This window comes from Narcine bancroftii, chromosome 14 (genome assembly GCF_036971445.1).
Source record: "Narcine bancroftii isolate sNarBan1 chromosome 14, sNarBan1.hap1, whole genome shotgun sequence".
In the NCBI taxonomy this organism is placed as follows: Eukaryota; Metazoa; Chordata; class Chondrichthyes; order Torpediniformes; family Narcinidae; genus Narcine; species Narcine bancroftii.
This window is the reverse complement of record NC_091482.1, coordinates 6,858,422-6,882,614: the sequence shown is the minus strand read 5'-3', so window position 1 is coordinate 6,882,614 and position 24,193 is coordinate 6,858,422. Positions and strand designations below refer to the sequence as shown.

Sequence of the window (24,193 nt, the reverse complement as noted above, 5' to 3'; positions counted from 1 at the left end):
AAAAATCAAAGTAAGACAGTGTCTGCGGTTCATTGATCGTTCAGGAATCTGAAGGCAGAGGAGAAAAAGCTGTCCTTGTGCCGCTGAGTGCTCATCTTCAGGCTTGAGTTTTTTTTTTCTTGTCTTGATCTTTGGCACCTCCAAACCAGACAGTGATGCAACCAGCCGGGTGCTCTCAACGGTACGATGCAGCAGTTTTTGAGAGTCTTTGGTGACGTACTGAATCTCCTCAAACACCTCCCAAAGTCTAGCTGCAGGCGAACCTTTGAACGCGTCGAAGCGGAGGCTCCAGGACAGACCCTCGGAGATGTTGACATTCAGGAATTTGAAGTTCTTGACCTTCTACACGATGAGGTCCATTCATATTCTCCTGACTTCCTCCTCCAGTCCACAATGATTGCCTAGGGTTTGATAAGAGTGCAAGGTTGTTGGTGTGATTCTGTCCCCCTCCTGTACACCCTCGCACTGCCATATGTGATTCTGCCGACAACCATGGTGTCAACAGCAAATTTATAGATCTCCACCCCCAGTCATGGTGTAGTGCGAGTGGAGCAGTGGGCGAAGCACACATCCTTGAGGATTTTCAGAGATAAAGTCAATTCTTACATAGATAAAGATGATCCATTTCAAAGATAAAGAGAACAAACTCCAGTGTTCCTCCAACACAACCAAAATAGATTACAGGGCCTTGACCTGCAACACTGACCATCTCTTTCCCTCCACGGGTGACAATGACCCACTAAGTTCCTCCAGCAGTTTGCTGCTTTTGCTGCAAACAGCACATTGCTCATTGAAAGCCAGTCAATGAATTTATCTGCCTGGGTCAGTCATCGTTTATTCCCACAAGCAAAGCAAATTCTACTCACCCATTGCAACTTGCTTTGCAGCCTTCTTCAAACTCCTCGTGACGTAGAACCTGTTGCAATCATCCAACATTCAGTTATTCTCCTTGGAACAGAGGAGATGGATATATTTAAACTTTTTTACATTTAAATTTATTTTTAAATTTAGCCATACAGCACTGTTACAGGCCCACGAACCCATGCTGACCAAATACCCCAATTAACCTACTCTCCCCCCACCATCACCCCCATACAGAGGAAACCCACGCAGACGTGGGGAGAACGTACAAACCCCTCGTGGACAGTGCCGGATTCAAAGCTGGGTTACTGATGCTGTAACAGCGTTGCACTAACCGTGTCTCTGTGAGTGAACTTCACTCTGAAGGACACATCATTTATTGCCAATAGGTGTTAAAGGGGATTTCACAGCTGAATGGATTGCAAGGCCAGATAACAGTTGGAGGAGGATTGGCAGTATCTGTTAGCCAGACCAGGTGAATGATTTCCCATCACTGGAGGATGTGGAGCAGCAAAGTGCATTTTTCTTTGAAAGGCAACAATCTGATATTTTGAGATCACTTTTACTAAATCCAGCTAGTATATATGCCGGTGTATCGAACAGCTCTGTATTGGGCAACCCCCAAATTTTCCACCTAAAGTGTAGGCTTTGCACTACATCCTTTGTATAGGACGACCCACTGACCAGTGCAATGATGCTGTTTCATTACCAAATATTAATTATTTTTAAATTTTTAAATAATCCACTGTCAGCTCCTGTAACAGGCTGCTTATAGCCTATACAGAGCTGACAGTGGTAAGACTAGGATGGACCCCCGCGGAGGGAGTGCTGACATTGGACACGCACAGGTTTCCCCCCTCCCCCCCCCCGAGGAACTTGGTGGGTCAGTGTCACCCAGGGGCACAGACTGAATTCATTTTGTTTTATGCAGTCATTAAAACAGCTCTTGATATAATGGACTGCTCATACTCTGATGAAGCACTCAGGCTCGAATTGTTGGTTATGTATCTTTTATACCTTGATGAAGGTATAGAAAGTGCACTCTTGACCTAAAGGTAAATCACGAAAGTCTGAAGACACCACAGTTGAAGTAAAAGCACAAAATGCTGGAGAAGTTCAGCAGGTCAAACAGTGTCCTTTATGTAGCAAAATTTTTTTTTAAATAACTGATGTTTCAGGCATGATTGAGCCCTTCATCAAGATAGCTTGATCTGCTGAGTTTCTCCAGCATTGCAATTTTACTTCAACCACGATGCCTGCAGACTTTCGTGTTTTACTTGTCATATCTGAAGTACAGGAAAAACGAACTGAATTTGACTGCTTCACAGGGGAAATGGGGCCATAAACTTTACACAGAATCCAAAAAATGTTGTCATGAATGGCTGTTCATTCATTGGGAGCTTAAACAAGGAGGAAAATGCGGTGCATCCTTCCAGCTGCCGCCTGCCCCATCAATCACCTCCCACTCCACATGGCAGAGTTTCTGGTTCTTCATCAACCCACCTGCGAGCTGGAGTGTTTGCCTGGTCTCCTCAGTCGTGGGGAGGCGGGGAAAGGGGAGTGCACCAGCGCTCTTCATGAAGTTGCGCCTCCACAGACACTAAAGCAGCAACAAGCCTACCTGCAGCGAGGAGACGCAAACATCACACCCACCTTCATGCCCAGGACATCCCTGTAAAACTTGATGACAGGATCGCGATCGCCCACTTTAAACACGTAATGCAGCGCCCGTCCCAGCACCATCGCGACGCGGCAGCTATGGGCCTTCGCGTCACGTGATCCGGCCAGATTGTTACAACTGCACCCCAAGGCGCATGCGCGCTCCTCTCCCATTTGTTTCCAGTTGCCTGAAGCGATTTTTATTTGGCATTTTCTTACGAAATAAACACCAATATATCCTGGAAACGCCTGACATGCTTTAAAAAGAGAAAATGATCTGAGTACTTAGCAAGTCAGGCAGCATTAATGGAAAGAGAAACTCAACGTTGCAGAGCATTGCATAACAGACCCTTCAGCCCACAATGCTGTGTCAACTAGTGGTTCTCAACCTTTTTCTTTCCACTCGTGGAAAGAAAAAGGTTGAGAAATTTTTCCTACCTCACACCCATAGCCCTCTTATTTTCTTACATCCATGTGCTTCTCTAAGAACTCCACGAGTGACAAGTGAAGTTCCATGGGGATATGTTCTGCTCTTCAGTTGCTCCTGTCAGGAAAGAGATTCAGGAGGATCAGAGCCAGCACCACCAGGCTGAGGAACAACGTCTTCCCTCGGGTAGTGAGAATGTTGAATGACCAAAGGAACTGAAAATACTGGATACATTCAGCAGGTCAGGTAGCATTTGTGGAAGGAGAAACAGTTCATATTTTGTTTCCTTATCCCTTCTTCTGAACTGCATTTATTATCCTTGTGTGTCAGTTTCACTGGGTTGTGAATCCAACTCTAGCTGTATAAGTACCGCGCGCTAACCGATTGCGCCACTGGAGCTCTGAATCCAACTCTAGCTGATATGTTTCTAAACTATCATAGGAATGTCATATCAACTTGGATTCAGACATTGATTTAAATATTTGGCATGTCATTGAAAAAAACTCATGGAAGCATCTACAGGTGAATCGTTGAGAGCATTCTGGCTGATTGCATCTCTGTCTGGTATGGAAGTGCCAATGCTCCAGACAAGAAAAAAAACTCCAGAGGCCAGTGACATCATGGGAACCAGTCTTCACTACGTCAATGAAATCTACAAGAGATGTTGTCTTAAGAAAGCAGCCTTTATCCACAGGACCCTCACCATCCAGGCCAAGCTCTCTTCACTCTGCTACCGTCAGGACAAAGGTATAGGAGACTGAAGACGAGCACTCAGCACAAGGACAGCTTCTTCTCCTCCAACAATAGATTTCTGAATGATCAATAAACTACAGACACTGCCTTACTATGACTTTCCTTCACTATTTTTATTTATTTTACAAGATGGGTTATATAAATGTTTGCGCAGTAACGTTGTCGCAAAACAACGAACTTCGTGACATGTTCATGACAATAAATTCTAATTCTGATTCTGCAATATCAAAAGCGATGCACCTCAAACATCAGAGGTCAGGGCTGTCAATCAAAGGTCCCAGGTCTCTTGACGCTTATGACGTCACCAAGACAGCCATGTGATTCTCTGCTCAGCTCTCATCGGTACGCATGCGCGGGGCGACGGGCAAAGATGGCGGCGCTCATGGGGGTTGTGTGTCGTTGGACAGGAACCCGGCTTTCGCCGTCCTGTGGCCCGGGAAGGCGATATGTGAGGGCGCTGAGGAGGAGGCCGATTGAGATCGTGGATACTCGGAGCCTGGGAGCTTCTGGGACCGGAGAGAGGCCCGGAACCGGCAAGAGGGCCCCCGGCCAGGCGGTGTCCGGCGAGAGGGCCCCCGGCCAGGCGGTGTCCGGCGAGAGAGCCCCCGGCCAGGTGGTGTCCGGCGAGAGGGCCCCCAGCCAGGCGGTGCTCTGGGGCGGGGATCAAGGCGGGCAGCAGGCCTTCGGCCCCGGATCGCTGCACGGCCTGTCGTTCGAGAGGGCGATCCCTGGGGATAAGCGGCTGGCGTAAGGAACAGTTACTGATTAAACCTCCTCGACAGATCCGGCTAAACCGGGGACTGACCCTCAACACCCTGCTCCATCAACCCCCCCCACCATCTCACTTGATTCCACCAACCGTTCTGTCTCACTCCTCACATGTACAGGCTGTGACCCCACTGCACTCTCATGATGCAGGGTCCCGACCAGAAATATCGAACATTCAGAGATGCTGCCTGACCTTCTATTTTGTTTGTAGTGTAATTAGCACTTCTCTGTGGACCTGCACTGCCATTCACCAAGATCATGACTGGTCTTCCACCTCAATGCTTCTTTCCTCCAATATCAACCTATACCTCATTGCTTAGAAATGAGTGAGTCTCTGCAGCCCTGTGAATTTTTGGAATTTATTTCCCTTTAAAAAAAAATTAATCTCAGTCTGAAACAACCTACCCCTTGTTCTCAAATTGGACTCCTTAGTCGTAGAAAGCCTCCTTCCTACCCAATGTTCCCTTTAATATTTAGTGGTCAGCATACGCATAAAAATCTTGCATTGTGTCCATTTTTTTCCCCCCAGTGATGAAAGTATGTGCGCACAATGGTTGTGCAAATGTAAACTTGAAATTGTTTCAAGATCATTTTGCCACAGCCTATCTCTCGTAGCTGTATTGGCATGTTTTAATATAATACAAATGTGATTGCATTCTATGAAGTATTATTATTAACCGCATTATTTTAGGTAACTAACCTTTTGTGCACACATTAATTTCCTTTTGTACACTGGTTGTAAAACAAGTGTGCATGCACACATGTGCACACTTAGACCTGTCATGCTCTTTAAGAGTTCTGTGAGTTTTGATGCGATTTCTTTTCATTCTCCTAAAACTCCAGCCTATAGAATACAGTCCAAGTCCAGTCAATGTTTCCTCAGAGCAAACCTGTCTCCTGAATTTTCACTAACTTTCTACATGATAAGTACATTCTTTCTCAAGTTAGAGGTCAAACTCTGTAGTACACTCCATGGCATGTCTCACAGAATGCTGTATAGTTGCAATAAAACTTACTTCTCTAATCAACCCCACTTGTAATCAATGTTCACATACCATTTGGTCTCATAGCTGTTTATCACACCTGACCATTGGCCTTTAATAAGGGACCCTTTGAATAACACTTTAATTTTTCTACACCATTTAATAAATAATCTGAATTTTTGTTAAATGCACAAAAGTTCAAAATTTAAATTTATTGTCAGAGTACATACAACTCCGAGATTCTTTTTCCTGCAGGCCAGGCAGAATTTCGAATTACAGTTAACTGTATAAAACTCGACTCAAGAAGAAAAATGTAAACAAATTGACTGCAAATACAGAAATATTAAATAATGAGTCCTTAAATGAGTCTTTGAGTGACCCTGTATATGATCGCAATTTTTTCTTAAATTTAAATTTAGACATAGAGCACAGTAATAAGCCATTTCAGCCCACGAGTCTGTGCCACCAAATTTACACCCCATTAACCTACACCCTTGGTATGTTTTTTGAACGGTGGGAGGAATCCGGAGCCCCCAAGGATACCCACGCAGACACCCAGAGAATGTACAAATTCCTTACAGACAGTGCAGGATTTGAACCCCGGTCCGGTACCGATGCTGGCATTGTAAAGGCATTGTGCTAACCACTATGCCAACTGTGCTGCTCTAAGTTTTCAATAGGCAATAATTGCGCCTCGGGAAAGCCTCATCGGCTACAATGGTGCCACTGCACAAAGCCATTGTTTTCCCAACTCACTATTCTTGTCGATATTTTCTTAAGAAAAATTATAGGAGCCTCAGTGTTCAAAATTCAACTTCATTTAGCATCATCAGTGAACTTGGAAACTTGACGTTTGGTACCCCGCAACCAAGTTATTGAGGCACATTGTGAATAGCACTGATCTCTGGTGTATGTGGCTAGTCACATCCTGAGATGAGTTCATTTACTTACACCCTGTGCTTTTTATCCAATAATATCCTCAGGCCATATGCTCTAACCATAAAAGATTACAGCACAGAAACGGGCCTCTTCAGCCCTTCTAGTCTGTGCTGAACCATTTTTCATAGTTCCACTGCACCCATAGCCCCCTGCACCATGTCCCTGTCCAAATTTCTCTTAAATGTTAAAATTGAGCCTTCATTCACCATCTCAGCTCGAAACTCATTCCACACCCCCACCAGAAAAGATGTAAATCAGGGCTGAATTTAAAACCAAAAAGAGATGGGCATCTTAGTTTTATTTAATAAAACCGGATAAACTCAGTGGACTTATTCCATGCTGTCATAAGAAAGGAGCGGAGAAACTTTTGGAATTGCCCATCTCTGCTTGGTCCTGACAACACATGGTATGCAAGTATAGTCCATCTTCTTAACCAACCTCCTGTTTGGGACCTTATTGAAGCTCTATTGGAAATCCAAGTTCACCATCTACATTTCCTCCCTTCTACTTGCATTCTCCAAAAAAACTTCATTTTTTTAAAATTTAATTCAGAGATCCAGCACGATAATGGACCCTCCCGCCCCATGATCCTCACCACCCAATTATAGCCACGTGACAAATTCACCTACTAACCCCGTCTTTGGAACAGCCGGAGGAAACCCACACAGACGTGAGAACCTGCAAACTCCTTGCAGTCAGTGGTGGATTTGAACCCAGGTCGCTGGCCTTGTAATAGCGTTGCACCAACCGCTACACTAACTGTGCCGCCCTATTTCTCAGACATGACTTCTGCTTTATAAATCCATGGTGGCTGCATTCAATCTTTTTACACCTTCATGACTAGTTTATAAAGGGAAGTTATTCCCATCAACTGATCACTCTGGGGACTCATTTAAAGTTTGGGGCATAAGGTACAAGGGAAGTGCAAGGAAAAATTGCTAGGTAAGGTATGGTCTGGAATTCACTGCCCAACAGAGAGTTGTGGTAAATAAATTGGACAGACATATGAGAGGGCACGTGGGATGGAACTGATGGGATCACTCTGCAAGCATCTGGATCAATCTAAAGGGCTCAGTAGCCTGCGCATATGTGCCATCATCCCTTTGTAAACCAGATTGTGAACTTGGACTTTTTTTTGTGTAATACCATGTATACTTGTGTAAAAGTCGAATTTTGTAGACCATTTTTTAACGTTAAATTTTTGGGGTCAACTATTACATGGATACGACTCTTGACTGTAATATTAAAGTATCTGCATCATCTGAGAGGTTGGGAGTTCTGATAGGTAGTGGCCAAGGTGTGAGTCCACGTTCCAGGTATCGGGAATTCCAGTGGGCAGGTGGCTGGGACCAGGTGGGAAACCAGCGTTCAAGGCGTCGAGAGTTCCGATGAATGGGCAGCCGTGGCAGAGGTGTGAGTGCGCGTCCAGTACATTGGGACATCTGACCTGCGGGTGGCCAGAGGTTAAAGACTAGGGTCGACCTTTACACGCGATAAATGCAAAATAACTGATTTTTGGGGCCAAAAATACAGGGTCGACTTTTAAATGGTATTGACTATTACACAAGTATAAATGGTAAATCCTGGTGACTCTGGTCTGAATCTAAACAAGTCTTACTGTTACCAACAGAAAGGTTATGACCATTGTGAAGTCCAAGAAATTCCGTGACCAGCACGGGAAAATCCTGCTCGAGGGTCGACGGTTGATAACTGATGCTTTAGGGGCCGGAGCTTCGCTCGAGACTCTCTTCTTCAGTCGTGTGGAGAGCCTGAAGGAATTGCCTCTAGAGAAACTGAAACATGTTAAATATATCAAAGTGAAGTTCGACGAGATTAAGATGTGGTCTGATCTTGTGACTTCCCAGGGTGCAATGGGTAAGTGACAAACATCACTGGGGATAAAGGGAATTAATAGTGCCACTTGTAGACTGTAGGTACAAACAATAAAAAGGACACACTCAATGTACTTCAGCCAAAACCTGTGTCAACGTTTTCTTTAACTCTACACGAATCTTCTTCCCAGCTGCCTCATGCCACAGCCTCTGCCTTTCTGAATCACTAGAGAGCTGCAGGTAACCGTGAAGCTCCATCCTCTCCTTCTTCTGACCCTTTGTATGCGCGTTAATCGCTCTGCTGTTCCTGGTCCCCATTCCAACACGCGCATGCACATTGCATTTCCTGAGCATCACCAGCAGGCGACCAGCCCTACTCCAGGCCTGCATAGCATAGGCCTGCATAGCATAGGCCTGCATAGCATAGGCCTGCATAGCATAGGCCTGCATAGCATAGGCCTGCATAGCATAGGCCTGCATAGCATAGGCCTGCATAGCATAGGCCTGCATAGCATAGGCCTGCATAGCATAGGCCTGCATAGCATAGGCCTGCATAGCATAGGCCTGCATAGCATAGGCCTGCATAGCATAGGCCTGCATAGCATAGGCCTGCATAGCATAGGCCTGCATAGCATAGGCCTGCATAGCATAGGCCTGCATAGCATAGGCCTGCATAGCATAGGCCTGCATAGCATAGGCCTGCATAGCATAGGCCTGCATAGCATAGGCCTGCATAGCATAGGCCTGCATAGCATAGGCCTGCATAGCATAGGCCTGCATAGCATAGGCCTGCATAGCATAGGCCTGCATAGGTGTGCGACCCAACAAGACGCACAGGAGATCACAAGGGTTGAAAGCCTGAGCAATGATACGCGGGAGGAACTCAGAGGGTCAAGCAGCCTTCCTGAAGGGTTCCAGCCCAAAACATTGGCACTTCTTTCTCTCCCGCTGATGCTGCTTGACCGGCTGAGATCTTCTAGCGAATTGTTGCTCCAGGAATCATTGTAGCTGGATGATCAAGAGGTCCAAGTTGTTTTAAACCTGCAGCAAACCCAATAAAAGAAAAGGATAATTTGGACGTGTTGCTTTTCCAAAGTACTTTACAGCCAAGGAAGTAAATTAGATCCAAAAAGATTAAAAATTCCATTCTTGTCATGTAATAGTACAGACTATGTTCTATTACATGAAATTGTCTTCTTCCTGCTGTAAGGCAGGCAAAGAGTCATCATGAGTGTTGCCCGGCACCCCTTACAGTACAAGAGAAAGAGAGGCCCTTCAGACAGACTGAGTGTGCACGGATTTGCCTCCAGCGCTCCAGCAGCCACACAGACCTCTGTTTGATTAATCGGCGACCCGAGCTCCAGATCCAAACCTCCAACACAATGAGTGCCCAAGGCCTTTTGGGAGCCCTTCTTGCCCTCAGCGCCCTCTCGACTACCTGGTTCCCATGAGCCAGTCTCCAGCAGCCCGTGAGGGTCCCATGACTGCAGGTCGCCCGCAGTCCGTGTGGGTCCCTCAGCTGCTGAGCCCATTATAACGTAGAAAATATGACTGTGCCATTGTGTACACCACATCCTTCCAGATATCAGGGTGGCCTTTTAATATTCATTTTCCCTTTGTCTGGTGATTCGGCCCTTGAGGGAACTCTGCTGGGACAAAATAATGACACAATGACCTATCTACTGCCCAATTGATTCCACATAATGACAGAACATTACAGCACAGCAAACAAGCTCTTTGGCTCTTCCAGTCTGTGCCAAACTCTTATTCTGCGTAGTTTCACTCACCTGAGACCAGCCCATAGCCCTCCATATCCCTTCCATCCATGTACCTGTCCAATTTTTTCTTGAATGTTAAAATTTAGCCTGCATTCACCACTTCACCTGGCAGCTCATTTCACACTCGCACTACTCTGTGTGAAGAAGTCTCCCAAATAGAGGATGGATTCCCAATAGAATTCCATAAAACATTTAAAGATTTATTAATTCCTCCCCTCCTGGAAGTAATCAACCAGATTGATAAAACACAAAGCTTACCAGATTCATACAAAACAGCAATAATTACAGTAATACCAAAGACAGGGAAAGATCCACTCGCACCAGCGTCATATAGACCAATATCTTTACTTAACACAGATTATAAGATGATAGCTAAACTATTAGCGAACAGATTAGCCGACTATGTACCAAAAATAGTAAATCTAGACCAAACTGGATTTATTAAAAAAAGACAAACAACAGACAATATTTGTAAATTTATTAACTTAATTCATGCAGTAGAAGGAAGTAAAGCTCCAACAGTAGCGGTTGCTTTAGACACAGAGAAGGCCTTTGACAGAGTAGAATGGAATTATTTATTCAAAGTACTATAAAAATTCAGCTTACCAGAGAAATTTATTAATTGGATCAAAGCATTATATAAGGGGCCATTGGCGAAAGTGACAGTAAATGGATATATATCAAAGCAATTTAACTTAAGCAGGTCAACACGACAGGGATGCCCACTATCACCTTTATTGTTCGCGTTAGCTATAGAACCACTAGCAGAACTGATAAGAACAGAAAATAAAATAAAAGGGATAAAAATAAAAGACAAGGAATATAAAATCAGTTTATTTGCAGATGATGTTATAATATACTTAACAGAACCAGAAATATCAATAAAAGAATTACAGAAGAAATTGAAGGAATATGGAGAAGTGTCGGGATACAAGATTAACGCAAATAAAAGTGAAGCAATGCCAATGAATAATGCGGATTTCTCAAAATTTAAGAAAGAATCACCATTCAGATGGCAAATGCAAGCAATGCGATACCTAGGTATACAAATAAATAAAAACCTCGGCCATCTATATAAACTCAATTATTATCCACTACTGAAAAAATTACAGGACGACTTAGAGCATTGGAAAGACTTACCACTAACACTAATAGGAAGGATAATTAAAATGAACATTTTCCCAAGGATACAATACCTATTTCAGGCATTGCCAATACCTATTTCAGGCATTGCCAATACCTATTTCAGGCATTGCCAATACCTATTTCAGGCATTGCCAATACCTATTTCAGGCATTGCCAATTCTTCAAGGAGTTAAAGAAAATAATAAGGAAATTTTTATGGAAAGGGGGGAAACTGAGGATAGCACTAGATAAATTAACAGAATGGTATAAACAAGGAGGCTTACAACTGCCAAACTTTAAAAATTATTATAGAGCCACACAATTAAGATACCTATCAGATTTTTATTAAACAAGGGAAAAGCCAGATTGGACTAGATTAGAACTAGATAAAATAGGGGAAAAGATACCTGAACACATATTATATAAATGGGATGAAAAATTGGTACAATGTAGGAGTTCTCCAGTATTACATCATCTGCTCAATATTTGGAAGAAGATTCATGTAGAAAGGAATAAAACAAATTACCAATTACCAAAACTAATACTGATGCAAAATCAGCTAATCCCTTTTACAATAGATAACCTTTCCTTTAGAGAATGGGAGAAAAAAGGGATCTAAAGAATAGGAAATTGCTTTTCGGGAAATAAATTATTATCCTTTGAACAAATGAAGGATAAATATAACTCACGATATAGTGTTGGCATACTACCAACTGAAATCCTACTTGAAGGAGAAATTGGGAAGCAGTCTGAGGTTACCAGAGGGAAGTAACTTTGAATATGTGATTACAGATACAATGATAATCAAAAGATTTATAACAAATATGTATATTAAACTACAAGAAAAGGAGAATGAGGAAACAAATGGTAAAACTAAACAAAAATGGGAACAAGAATTAAACATAAAGATAAAGAAGGAAACATGGGAGAAGCTATGCTCTGGAACTATGAGAAATACAATAAACACGAGGTTACGTATGATACAATATAACTGGATACACAGGCTATACATTACACCTCAAAAGTTAAATAAATGGGACCCAACAGTATCTGACAGATGTTTTCACTGTAAAAAGGAAATGGGAACAACAATTCATGCAATCTGGACATGTGAGAAAGTGAAAAAATTTTGGGAAGATCTAAACCAGACATTAAATAAAATCAAAAAACCCAGAGATCTTCCTCCTAAGTAACATAAAAAACAAAGAATTTGGACTTGATTTGGATGGTGCACAAAAAAGATTTGTTAGGATAGCCCTAGCTGTAGCAAAAAAATGTATTATGTCAGCCTGGAAATTAGAAGATAACTTGAGAATACAACAATGGTATATAGAAATGAATAAATGTATTCCATTAGAAAAAATAACATATAATTTAAGAAATAATATTACAATATTTGAACATATATGGGAGCCATACATGAAACATAATAGAGAAAACCTACCGGGGACATCTACCACCTAAAATGACAGAAGGAGAAGAGAATGAAAAGAACAGACTCAGTGGAATTTCTTGTTTATTTTTATTGAGTGACAACATTGTTTGATGGGTTTAATGTATCTTAGATTCTGAACTTTAAATGAATGGGAGGGGAGGTAGGGAAGGTGGGAGGGGAAGAGGGAGGGGGGGAAAAAACAACACTGTATATATTTGAAAAGGAAAATGTATGCATCTTGATCAATGTGGTTTATAGTGTGAAAAATAAAAAATAAAAAGTCTCCCAAATGTTCCCCAAAACCTTAACCCATGTTAAGGTATCTCAGCCTAGTTGCATTTACACTGTACCCTTCATAATGTTGTATAGCTCTATCAAAACTCCCCAGTTACTCATCAGGGTCTTTTTTCACATTCCAACATCTGCATCTTCTTGAAAGTTCAACATACACATGTAAATAATGAAATGTAAACAAACTGACTGCGATACAGAGAGAGAAAAATCAATAAAGTGCACAAGTAAGAGTCCTTAAATGAGTCCCTGACTGAGTTTGTCATTGAGGAGTCTGATGGTGGAGGGGTAGCAGCTGTTCCTGAAGTGGTGGTGCAAGTCTATTGGCACCTACACCTCTTGATGGCAACAGTGAGAACAGAGCATGTGCTGGGTGGTGTTGATCCTTGATGATTGCTGACGACAGACGTTCCCTGTAGATGTTCTTGATGGTGGGGAGGTTTTGCCTGTGATGTCCTGGTCTGTGTCCACTCCTTTTTGGAGGGCTTTACACTCGGGGATATTGGCCATACCAGACCATGATGCAGCCGGTCAGTTCATTTTCCACCACACATCTGTGGAAATTTACCAGGATTCTGGCACCAAACCACTGCAAACTCTTGAGGAAGTAGAGGGGCTGATGTGCTTTCTTTATCGTGCCATTAGCATGTTGAGTCTAGGAGAGATCCTCTGAGGTAGTGACTTCAATAACTTAAATTTGCTCACCCTCTCCACCTCTGATCTCACAATGATCACTGTGTTGTGTCTCCAAGTTACCTTCTAACCTCTGTCTCCCTCCCCCCACATAGCTGTCTCGGTCTTTCTCCTGTTTTCTCTCTCCTTGTGTGTCTTTATCACTCAGCAGCCACTGTCTCTCAACTGCATGCCTCCTCCTGGCTTCCTCTCCCCTTCACCTTTCCTCATCTAATTCCATTCATCACCTGTTCGCCCGTCTCCCCCCACCTCTGCCAAACTCCTTGCTACACTCAGTCCTGACGCATGGTCTCGAAGCAAGACGTCAACCATCCCTTTCCCTCCATAGATGCTGTCTGCTTCACTGAGTTCCTCCCACAATTTATCTTTTGGACCAAGATTCAATTTTCACTTGAACAATCCTTTTTGAATCACATTGCATTGAAATTTTTGAAGTATTTTAAAAGAGCTGTGTTGGCCAATGAATGTTAATGTATGGCAGATAATTCTACACAGCAAGGGGGTTGGGATGGAGGGCTGATCTTCCAGGACATAGCAGAACCCCCTGCTCCTCTTCAAAAGTTCTACATCTACAGGAGTTCTGGTTTTGGTTTAATATCTTGCCAGGAGAACTGTACCAATACTAAGCTAACCATTGGATGGCCTGGAATTTCTGGAGAAAATAATTTACTAACCTGTAGTCTTGGGCCTGGAAGCAAATAGGACACAGAATAGTACATTTTCCTTCTGTTTTTGGCAGGGATTTTTGTGAAGCCAGAATATTCCACGATGAAGTATCCAGTTCTCCCAGAGCACAGCATACCCCTCTACCTCATCTGTGACAACATCCGGGACCCTGGGAACCTGGGCACAATATTGCGATCTGCGGTGGCAGCTGGATGTAGTAAAGTATTATTGATGAAAGGTCAGTGTCATCAGTACCAGAGAGAGTGGTCGAATCAAGTACAATTGTAACATTGAAAAGATGATTAGCAGTGTTGAGTCGGAAGGGAAAAGTTTGATGGGTTCAAAGAATAGCGGGTCTGGACACAGGCTGAATGCAGAAATCTTTACTGAAACACAAGTAAGGGATTCGCAACAGTGCAATCTGTCACATCGGACTTAACAAAACTGATACCAGTAACTGCTTACACTCTTACAAGTACAGCACAACCCACTCACATCGGTCTTAATACCTACTGATACTAGCAGCTGCTCATATACATTTTTCACAACCAACGCTACCTGCCATTCCTTGTCTAATGTGGACATGGCTCGGATGCTATCTACAACTATAACAGCATACAACAGCCCAATGTAGTGCATACCTTACCAACAACTCCTCCGGCATTGTTCACAACAGGGTTTGTCAAATGGCCAAAGAGCAAAAGAGGAAGATCTACTACATGTGGTGGACTTTACAGTACAGTAAGCTGGAGGACCTGGTCATCCCTGGGTACAGAGAAGCCACATGACCGTCCATAATCCACACTCCCACCAGGTTCCAGACGGAGAGGCCACATGACCCTCCACAATCCATACTACAGCCAGGTACAGGGATAGGAAAGGTTTAGAGGGAAGTGGGCCAGATGCAGGCAAGTGGGATCATCTTGGTCAGCATGGGCAAATTGGGCTGAAGGGCCTGTTTCTGTGCTACATTCCTCTATGCCTGTAACTGTTATAACTCCCCCCCACCCCCACCAAAATCCTCAGCTCTTTGGCTTCTCTCCAGACACCAAACAGGGTTTCCGGTAACCGTTTTAATTCTGCCCCTCCCCAATAAACTGCGGGAAAGAAACCCACAGAAAGTGCTGAAGGTGTTCAGCAGATCAGGCAGCTTCTGTGAAGAGAGAACCAAGTAATACTGCTGATGCCTTGTATGAACTGGAAGCAGTGAGAGGACACATGTTATAGGAGACGGAAAGGCATGAGGAGAATGTTTATGAAATGATGGTACCCAAGGTTGTCCAGGTCATAGAATCTTTTTTTTTTTTACATACATAATTTATAATTTAATAATTTATAACCATGCAGCATGATTACAGGCCCTTCTGGGTCATGACCCCGTGCCGCCCAATTAACCTACAACTCCCGTACATTTTTGGAGGGTGGGAGGAAACCAGAGCACCCGGAGGAAACCCACGCAGACATAAGGAGAACGTACAATCTCCTTACAGACAGCACTGGATTCGATCCCAGGTCGCCGGTGCTGTAATAGCGTTGGGCTAATCGCATTGAAGACCGTAAAACATAGGATGTTTCATGTACCTGTTTAACATTAAATTAATTTTATTGGCCCCAAATATTACCACTAACCCATACACTAGCAAAGGTTCACAAGGCAGTAACTATCCAGCCCATCGTGTCTGCCCCACAATTTAATCATGAGCTGATCCACTTTCCCACTCAGCCCCACTGCCCGGCCTTCTCCCCATCACTTGTGATGCCCTGGCCAATCAAGAACCTGTCAATCTCTCCCTTAAATACACCCAATGACCCAGCCTCCATAACCGCCTGTGGCAACAAATTCCACAGATTTACCACCGTCTGGCTGAAGAAATTACGAGGCATCTCTGTTCTCAGCAGGCACCCTTCAATCTTGAAGTTGTGCCCTCTCGTCCTTGAACCATGAAAAACAACCTTTCTACATTACACTGTCCATACCTTTCAGCATTCGAAAGGTTTCAATGAGTCCCCCCGCCCACTCATTCTCCTAAATTCCAATGAGTACAGGCCAAAAGTTGTCAAATGCTCCTCGTATGATTACCCTTTCGTTCCTGGAATCATCCTGGTGAACCTCCTCTGAATCCTCCAACATCAGCACATCTTTTCTGAAATGAGGAGTTCACAACTGCTCACCAGTGTCTTACAAAGCCTCACATCCTTGAAATAGGCCATTTGGCCCACATAGTCCATGCTAAACATCATGTACCTGTTTAACATTAAATTAATTTTATTGGCCCCAAATATCACCACTAACCCATACACTAGCAAAGGTTCACAAGGCAGTAACTTACATACCAAATCTTCTACCTTTGGGATGTGAAAAGAAACTGAATGTCAGGGAGAGTGTACAGGCCCCACACAGTCCCAGAGCTCTGGGTTGAACCCTGTTCACAGGAGCAGTGAGGCAGTGTCTGGTCCACTGCTGTGCCCTGTGTGACGCAGGTCCTTAGAGCGCCTCATTGTCCCTCTTACTCGCTGCTTTCAGGGAGGAACAATTGTGATTGAACATTTAAGGTAAGGAAGCAGGCGCTAACTTTACCCCAGACCCACTCCAATCTCCCGACCCAATCCCTGACTTGTGCAGACAATGGCTGGAATGTTCAACTCGACTCTACACTATCTTTGAGCACAGGCTGGAGCTCCCGCATAGATCACGGAGTGTTGTCGAGTTACTCACGTGATTTTTCTCTCTTCTCCCCTAGGTTGTGTGGATGTTTGGGAGCCCAAAGTGCTCCGGGCAGGAATGGGCGCCCACTTCCGCATCCCTGTGATATCACATTTGGAGTGGGAAGTGGTCCCCAACTATCTAACCACCAGCACATGTGTCCATGTGGCTGACCACTGCTGTCCGGTGGCCAAGAGCCCCCCAGCCCCTCCCCAATCTCTCTCCGCCAGCGAGGCTGCCAGGGAGCCAACAATGGATCCCGCCGAGAGTGACAGCGAGGACAAGGAGAGCAGCTTCCCCCTCTCACTGCCCCGAGTGGCTGCTCAAAGCTGCTACCAGCCATGGGCGAGGAAGCAAACTGCCATCGTGATTGGCGGGGAGACGCACGGACTCAGCTTAGAGGCCCTGCTGCTGGCTGAGAGGACGAGAGGAAAACGACTATATGTTCCCATGTCTCCCGGCGTGGAGAGCCTCAACTCAGCCATGGCGGCGTGCATTTTACTATTCGAGGGGCGGCGGCAGCTCTTGTTCAAGGGACCAGATGCCAACAGGATTAAACTGAGCTCAAAATAACACAGGGCACATCCAAGGCACTACCATCTCTAACTGTTCTCAAACCGTCTGACCAAACCACCTCCATTACTTTGGGAGGTCCTGGTGAAACTTGTACTGTTCAGACCACCAGGCAACGTCGGGAGTTCATTAACATAGCTGTTGGCATATTTCCTCTGATTACTGTGGAAACAAGGAGCTGGTCTGGCACCAATAACCTCAGTGTGATTTGGCTCAGAGTGCTTCTAAAAGAAACAACTTAAAAGTACATTGACCGCAATATTGGTTTAAACAGTATATTATGCTCCAAGATGTGAAATTGTATTAAATAGCAAGCAATTACCAAACCCATTTAGTTTGCAAGCACTGTTTTGGTTCGCCTTCACGGATCATTTTCAATGAACAAGTGTGCTGAGAGCAGTCTTGGTGGGGCCTTTAGAGGGGTGCAGGTGCTCTAAAGGTTCAAGGTTCCTTTTATTGTCGCATAATAATATTAAAAATTTAATATACATGATATACGGAGTGGAACACGAGCCTGCAGACACTGTGATTTAGTGAAAACACAGAAATGCTGGGGGGCGTCGCAGAGTCCACAAGAGGATAGAGAACTGACGTTTAGGGCCTGAGCCCTTCAAGATATCACTTACATAAGGTGCCACATACACGACGTACCTTGACTTTTGTCTGATACAAGGCAAATAAAGAGTCGTCATTAGTCCCTAAAAATAAGAAGCAAAAGAGAGTCCCTTCAGATTTACTGAGTGTCCATGGATTCGCCTCCAGTGGTTCTATAGGAACCTGGAGCAACAATAAATCAGCTGGAGGGACTCAGTGGGTTGAGCACAGAGCATCAATGGGAGAAAATGCGCGCTTGACGAACTTGGCCAGAACCCGTCAAAGGTTGGATGCCTTTCCGGCCGAGATTCTCCAACCCGTTTGTGCATGACAGTCGGCCCAAGAATCTGCAGACCTCTTTTAAACTCCACAGGGTATTGGACAGGGGATGGGGAGTAAGATAGAGGGAGAGACTGCTGCGAAAGATAGAGATTAGAATGGGAGTAGTTAAAGAAGGGGTAGAAGCAGGGGGATCCGAAAGAAGGGGTGGAAGCAGGGGGATCCGAAAGAAGGGGTGGAAGCAGGGGGATCCGAAAGAAGGGGTGGAAGCAGGGGGATCCGAAAGAAGGGGTGGAAGCAGGGGGATCCGAAAGAAGGGGTGGAAGCAGGGGGATCCGAAAGAAGGGGTGGAAGCAGGGGGATCCGAAAGAAGGGGTGGAAGCAGGGGGATCCGAAAGAAGGGGTGGAAGCAGGGGGATCCGATAGAAGGGGTGGAAGCAGGGGGATCCGATAGAAGGGGTGGAAGCAGGGGGATCCGATAGAAGGGGTGGAAGCAGGGGGATCCGATAGAAGGGGTGGAAGCAGGGGGATCCGATAGAAGGGGTGGAAGCAGGGGGATCCGATAGAAGGGGTGGAAGCAGGGGGATCCGATAGAAGGGGTGGAAGCAGGGGGATCCGATAGAAGGGGTGGAAGCAGGGGGATCCGATAGAAGGGGTGGAAGCACGGGGATCCGATAGAAAGGGTGGAAGCACGGGGATCCGATAGAAGGGGTGGAAGCAGGGGGATCCGATAGAAGGGGTGGAAGCAGGGGGATCCGATAGAAGTGGGGCTACCGAAGACGATATCCATGAACCTGCAATAGCTGCTGGTGCGTGCGAGCGGGGAGCGGAGACACAGCACTCCCCTGCGGGGTCCAACCACCCACCCAAACCGACTGCCATCGGCCCCAAACAGGCTTTCAAGGAGGTGACAAGAGGTTTATTAAAATTCTGCGACTCCGAAATCTGAGCCCAAGATGGTAGGGCCGTGGCCAGATTCCGGGGAAGCAGAAGTCTGGAGCAGGGCCCCAGAAAGACAGGGCAACCTCCCCAGCTCCGTTTGAGAAGCAGAGGAGGCGACCCCCAGGACGGTGACCGTGGCTGGAGACCCACGCAGGCTGTGGGGCACTGGAGACTGGCTCGGGACCGGTGGAAGTAGGAACCGGGATGTGAGAGGGAGCTGGAGGCTCCTGACCAGGACAGCGTTTCGGATCTGGAGCTCGGGTCGTTCGTGGATGGTTTGGACTGAAGGCTGATCTAGGACCACTCAGTCACCGAAGGCTCTCTCTTTTGCTTCTGTCTCGGACTAAGGGGCACCAGGCAATTTCTGCCAGTAGCAAATGTTGTGTAATATGACATGTTCTGTTGAATTTCATGTCAATAAATGAATCTTGAAATGACAGACGGGGTCTCTGCTCCTGTTAAGAATTTCAGATCCTGCAATTCAGTGACTTGCCCCGGCCTGGAGCTGTATCCAGTATTTTGTGATGCTGACTGTAGCCACATGTGACGCCCCGATCTGCTCTGAGGACCACTGCAGCAACTTCGTGGGGCAGGAGAACCACCCTCTCTCTAGGAAGGTTGAGCAGAGGCAGACGCGTTCCTTTAAGGTTTAGAACAGTGGTTTTCAAATTGCCCCCCCCCACCCCAAACACATTCCACCTGAAGCAATCCCTATGTCATGTGTAAGGGATTGCTTAACTGAGTGGAAATAAAAAGTTTTGATTGGACCTCATTGAGTCGTTATGTGCACGGTTTCAGAACTCCAAAAGGAAATGGGCCGATGACAATTTTTCTCAAGCTAAATATTTCAATAACAATGGGGTTGATTCTCAACCTTCCCTTCCCACGAATCCCTTACTAATCGCAGAACACCTATGGCATAGGGATTACTTAAAGTGGTCTGCGAGTGTTAAGATACCTATCAGATTTTTATCAAACAAGGGAAAAGCCAGATTGGACTAAATTAGAACTAGATAAAATAGGGGAGAAGATACCTGAACATATATTATATAAATGGGATGAAAAATTGGTAAAATGTAGAAATTCTCCAGTATTACATCATCTACTCTATTTGGAAGAAGATTCATGTAGAAAGGAATAAAACAAATTACCAATTACCAAAACTAATACTGACGCAAAATCAGCTAATCCCTTTTACAATAGATTACCTTTCCTTTAGAGAATGGGAGAAAAAAGGGATCAAAAGAATAGAAAATTGTTTTTCGGGAAATAAATTATTATCCTTTGAACAAATGAAGGATAAATATAATATAACTCACGATACAATGTTGGCATACTACCAACTGAAATCCTACTTGAAGGACAAATTGGGAAACAGTCTGAGGTTACCAGAGGGAAGTAACTTTGAATATGTGATTACAGACACAATGATAATCAAAAGATTTATAACAAACATGTATATTAAACTACAAGAAAAGGAGAATGAGGAAACAAATGGTAAAACTAAACAAAAATGGGAACAAGATTTAAATATAAAGATAAAGAAGGAAACATGGGAGAAGTTATGCTCTGGAACGATGAGAAATACAATAAACACGAGGTTACGTATGATACAATATAACTGGATACACAGGCTATACATTACACCTCAAAAGTTAAATAAATGGGACCCAACAGAATCTGACAGATGTTTTCGCTGTAAAAAGGAAACGGGAACAACAATTCATGCAATCTGGACATGTGAGAAAGTGAAAAAATTTTGGGAAGATCTAAACCAGATATTAAATAAAATTACAGAAAACAATATACCAAAAAACCCAGAGATCTTCCTCCTAAGTAACATAAAAAACAAAGAATTTGGACTTGATTTGGATGGTGCACAAAAAGGATTTGTTATGATAGTTCTAGCCGTAGCAAAAAAATGTATAATGTCAGCCTGGAAATTAGAAGATAACTTGAGAATACAACAATGGTATATAGAAATTAATAAATGTATTCCATTAGAAAAAATAACATATAATTTAAGAAATAATATTGAAATATTTGAACAAATATGGGAACCATACATGAAACACAATAGAGAAAACCTACCGGGGACAACTACCACCTAAAATAACGGAAGGAGAAGGAAATGAAAAGAACAATTTCTTGTGTATTTTTATTGAGTGACAACATTGTTTGACTGGTTTAATGTAGCTTAGATTCTGTACTTTAAATTAATGGGAGGGGAGGTAGGGAGGGTGAGATGGAAAGGGGGGGGGGGAGAGAAAATGACACTATATATTTGAAAAGGAAAATGTATGTATCTTGGTCAATGTGGTTTATGGTGTGAAAAATAAAAAATTTACAAAAAAAGTGGTCTGCGAGTGGAAAGAAAAAGGTTGACCACCATTGTTCTAGGGTCTAACATTCTGTGTTCAAAACATACCACAACTCCAGGCCCACCAACAATTGCTAGCCTTGTGATATCGTGCTAACCGTGTGGATACATGGATAGGATGGGTTTAGAGGGAGATGGGCAAAACACAGGCAGATGGGATGAGTGCAAGTGGGCCTTTTTGTTCAGTGTGGGCAGATTGGACACGAACATATAAAATTACAGCGCACTACAGTCCTTCTGCTCTCAAATGTGCCGACCTATGTATTCCTAACAAAAAAAACTCAAAACCTTCCATACCTCATAACCTTCTATTTTTTTTCATCCATGCAAATCTCCCTTAAATACACCCAATGACCCAGCCTCCATAACCGCCTGTGGCAACAAATTCCACAGATTTACCACCGTCTGGCTGAAGAAATTACGAGGCATCTCTGTTCTCAGCAGGCACCCTTCAATCTTGAAGTTGTGCCCTCTCGTCCTTGAACCATGAAAAACAACCTTTCTACATTACTCTGTCCATACCTTTCAACATTCGAAAGGTTTCAATGAGTCCCCCCGCCCACTCATTCTCCTAAATTCCAATGAGTACAGGCCAAAAGTTGTCAAATGCTCCTCGTATGATTACCCTTTCGTTCCTGGAATCATCCTGGAATCATCACACTCTTAAATGCATCTATTGTTCCAACTCCACCACCACAACTCTCTGTTGAAAAATACTTGCCCCTGATGTCTCCCCTAAACCTCTTCACTTTGTACAGATGTCCTCTGCTGTTTGCTACTCTCGCCCTAGGAAAATGGTGCTGGCTGTCTACTTTATCTATGCCTCTCAGAATCTTGTAGACCTCTTCAGTAACCTCTCTCCAAAGAGAAAAGCTGTAACACTGCTAATCTTTACCTCATAAGACATATTTTCCAATCCAGGCAACATCTTGGTAAACCTCATCTTTCCAGAAACAAGGTGACCAGAACTGAAAACAATATTCTCAGTGTGGTCTCACCAGACATGTGTAGAGTTGCAACATGACCTCTTGACTCTTGAACTCAATCCCCCGACTAATGAGGCCAGCATCCCATAGGTCTTCTTAACTACCCTATCAACCTGTGCGGCGACTTTGAGGGATGTATGGATTTGAATCTCAAGGTCCCTCTGTTCATCCTCACTCCTAAGTAACCAACCATTAACCCTGTCCTCAGCCTTCCGGTTTGTCCTTGCAAAATACATCACCTCAAACTTATCTGGATTGAAACCACTGTTTTAATCGTATCTATTGACTTGTTATGTGCACAAAATGGGCCAATGACAACGCAGGTTGATAGGACAGTTAAAAAGTCCTTTGGTATCCTGGGCTTCCTTAGTCTGGGGATTGAGTTCATGAGGTAATATTGCAGCTCTGTAAATCTCTGCTGAGATCCCACTTGAACATTGTGTTCATATCTGGTCACCTCATTACAGGAAAAATGTGGAAGCTATCTGGAGGATGCAGAGGAGATTTGCCAGGATGTTACCTGGATTGGAAAACATATCTTATGAGGAAAGGTTAGCTTTTCTCTTTGGAGTGAAAAGGATGAGGGTCTACAAGATTCCAGGCGTAGATAAGGTTGACAGCCAGCACCTTTTTCCCAGGGTGGGAGGACATCTGTACAAATTGAAGGGGGGAGAGTTTAGGGGAGACATCAGGGATACGTGTTTTTTTTTTTTTTTTTTTATACACAGAGAGTCGTGGGGGTCTGGAATGCATTTCCAGTGCAGGCTGGAACAATAGGGGTGTTTATGAGACGCAGTCAAGGCATAAGGATGAAAGAAAAATACAGGGTAATAAGGTAGGGAGGGCTTTGATTTAATTTTGGTCAGTATATAGTGCTCTAAGGGCTGAAGGGCCTGTGCTGTAATATTCTATGTTCCAATAGTCAACTAAATGATCTGGGCACTAACAAAGCTGGCTAAGCAGCATTATGGTGAAAGTAGAGATAGAAGAAGGTTATTCCGGTGGAGCAGACAAGGCGGAAAGATCAGCACCGAGTTTCAAAGGTCGAGGTGGTGCAAAGACTCCTCTGTAGGCTGGGAGCCAGCAGAAGCGAAAGGGTCTGTAGCAGATCTGCAGTGGTAGCAAATGAACTGCTAGTGAGGAACATCTGGAAACTCTCAGGCTAAAAACAAGCACTCGACATTTGGAAATAAAAAGTGAGAGGTTTGGCAAACTGACAAAGATTTGCAATAAAATGGACGGCGATACTACTTTAAAATTCTTCAAAACATTCCTGAGGAATGTGTCCCTTTAATGGGCAGAGAGTGAAATGGGTTAGAATCCGTGGGGCCAGATGGAGATCCCAGTGGGGGTAAAAAAAAAAAAGGGACATAGATGTTGAAACTCGAGGTTATTTCTGGAGTGGAGGCCAAGCTTGGATTGAAATTTGGTTATGTGACACCTGAAATACTGCGCTTAATCTAAAATAATAAATGTAACACTCAGGGGAAAAAAAACCCAAGTAGTTTGCAAGGAAGTTCCACAC

The 24,193-nt window shown here is 44.1% G+C and overlaps 2 protein-coding genes and 1 non-coding gene across 5 annotated transcripts in view; 1 reads left to right on the top strand and 2 right to left on the bottom strand.

Moving 5' to 3' along the window:
* The window catches only part of glod4 (glyoxalase domain containing 4), a 38,728-nt gene that overhangs the window by 8,860 nt on the left and 5,675 nt on the right, over positions 1-24,193 (bottom strand). The window contains exons 1-2 of one of the 2 annotated variants that reach the window (XM_069911463.1): positions 2,515-2,657; positions 867-916 (exon numbers count right to left, since the gene is read on the bottom strand). The exons of the other annotated variant lie outside the window; for it this stretch is intronic. Of the exons in view, the coding sequence (XP_069767564.1) occupies positions 867-916; positions 2,515-2,604 (140 nt within the window). The 5' untranslated portion in view covers positions 2,605-2,657. Of the gene's footprint in view, positions 1-866; positions 917-2,514; positions 2,658-24,193 lie in introns of those variants that run through there. 2 annotated transcript variants of the gene reach the window in all.
* Positions 4,021-17,815, top strand: mrm3a (mitochondrial rRNA methyltransferase 3a). 2 transcript variants are annotated; one of them, XM_069911461.1, is made up of 4 exons: positions 4,021-4,447; positions 8,021-8,265; positions 14,284-14,448; positions 16,952-17,815. In XM_069911461.1, exons 1-4 carry the CDS (start codon positions 4,071-4,073, stop codon positions 17,485-17,487), a joined length of 1,323 nt encoding a protein of 440 aa, XP_069767562.1. In that variant the 5' UTR covers positions 4,021-4,070; the 3' UTR covers positions 17,488-17,815. The 2 variants fall into 2 exon arrangements, with proteins under 2 accessions (XP_069767562.1, XP_069767563.1); XM_069911462.1 differs by lacking the exon at positions 14,284-14,448.
* Positions 6,054-6,189, bottom strand: LOC138750051 (U4 spliceosomal RNA). Its single transcript, XR_011349041.1, has one exon. It is a non-coding gene; the product is annotated as a U4 spliceosomal RNA (small nuclear RNA).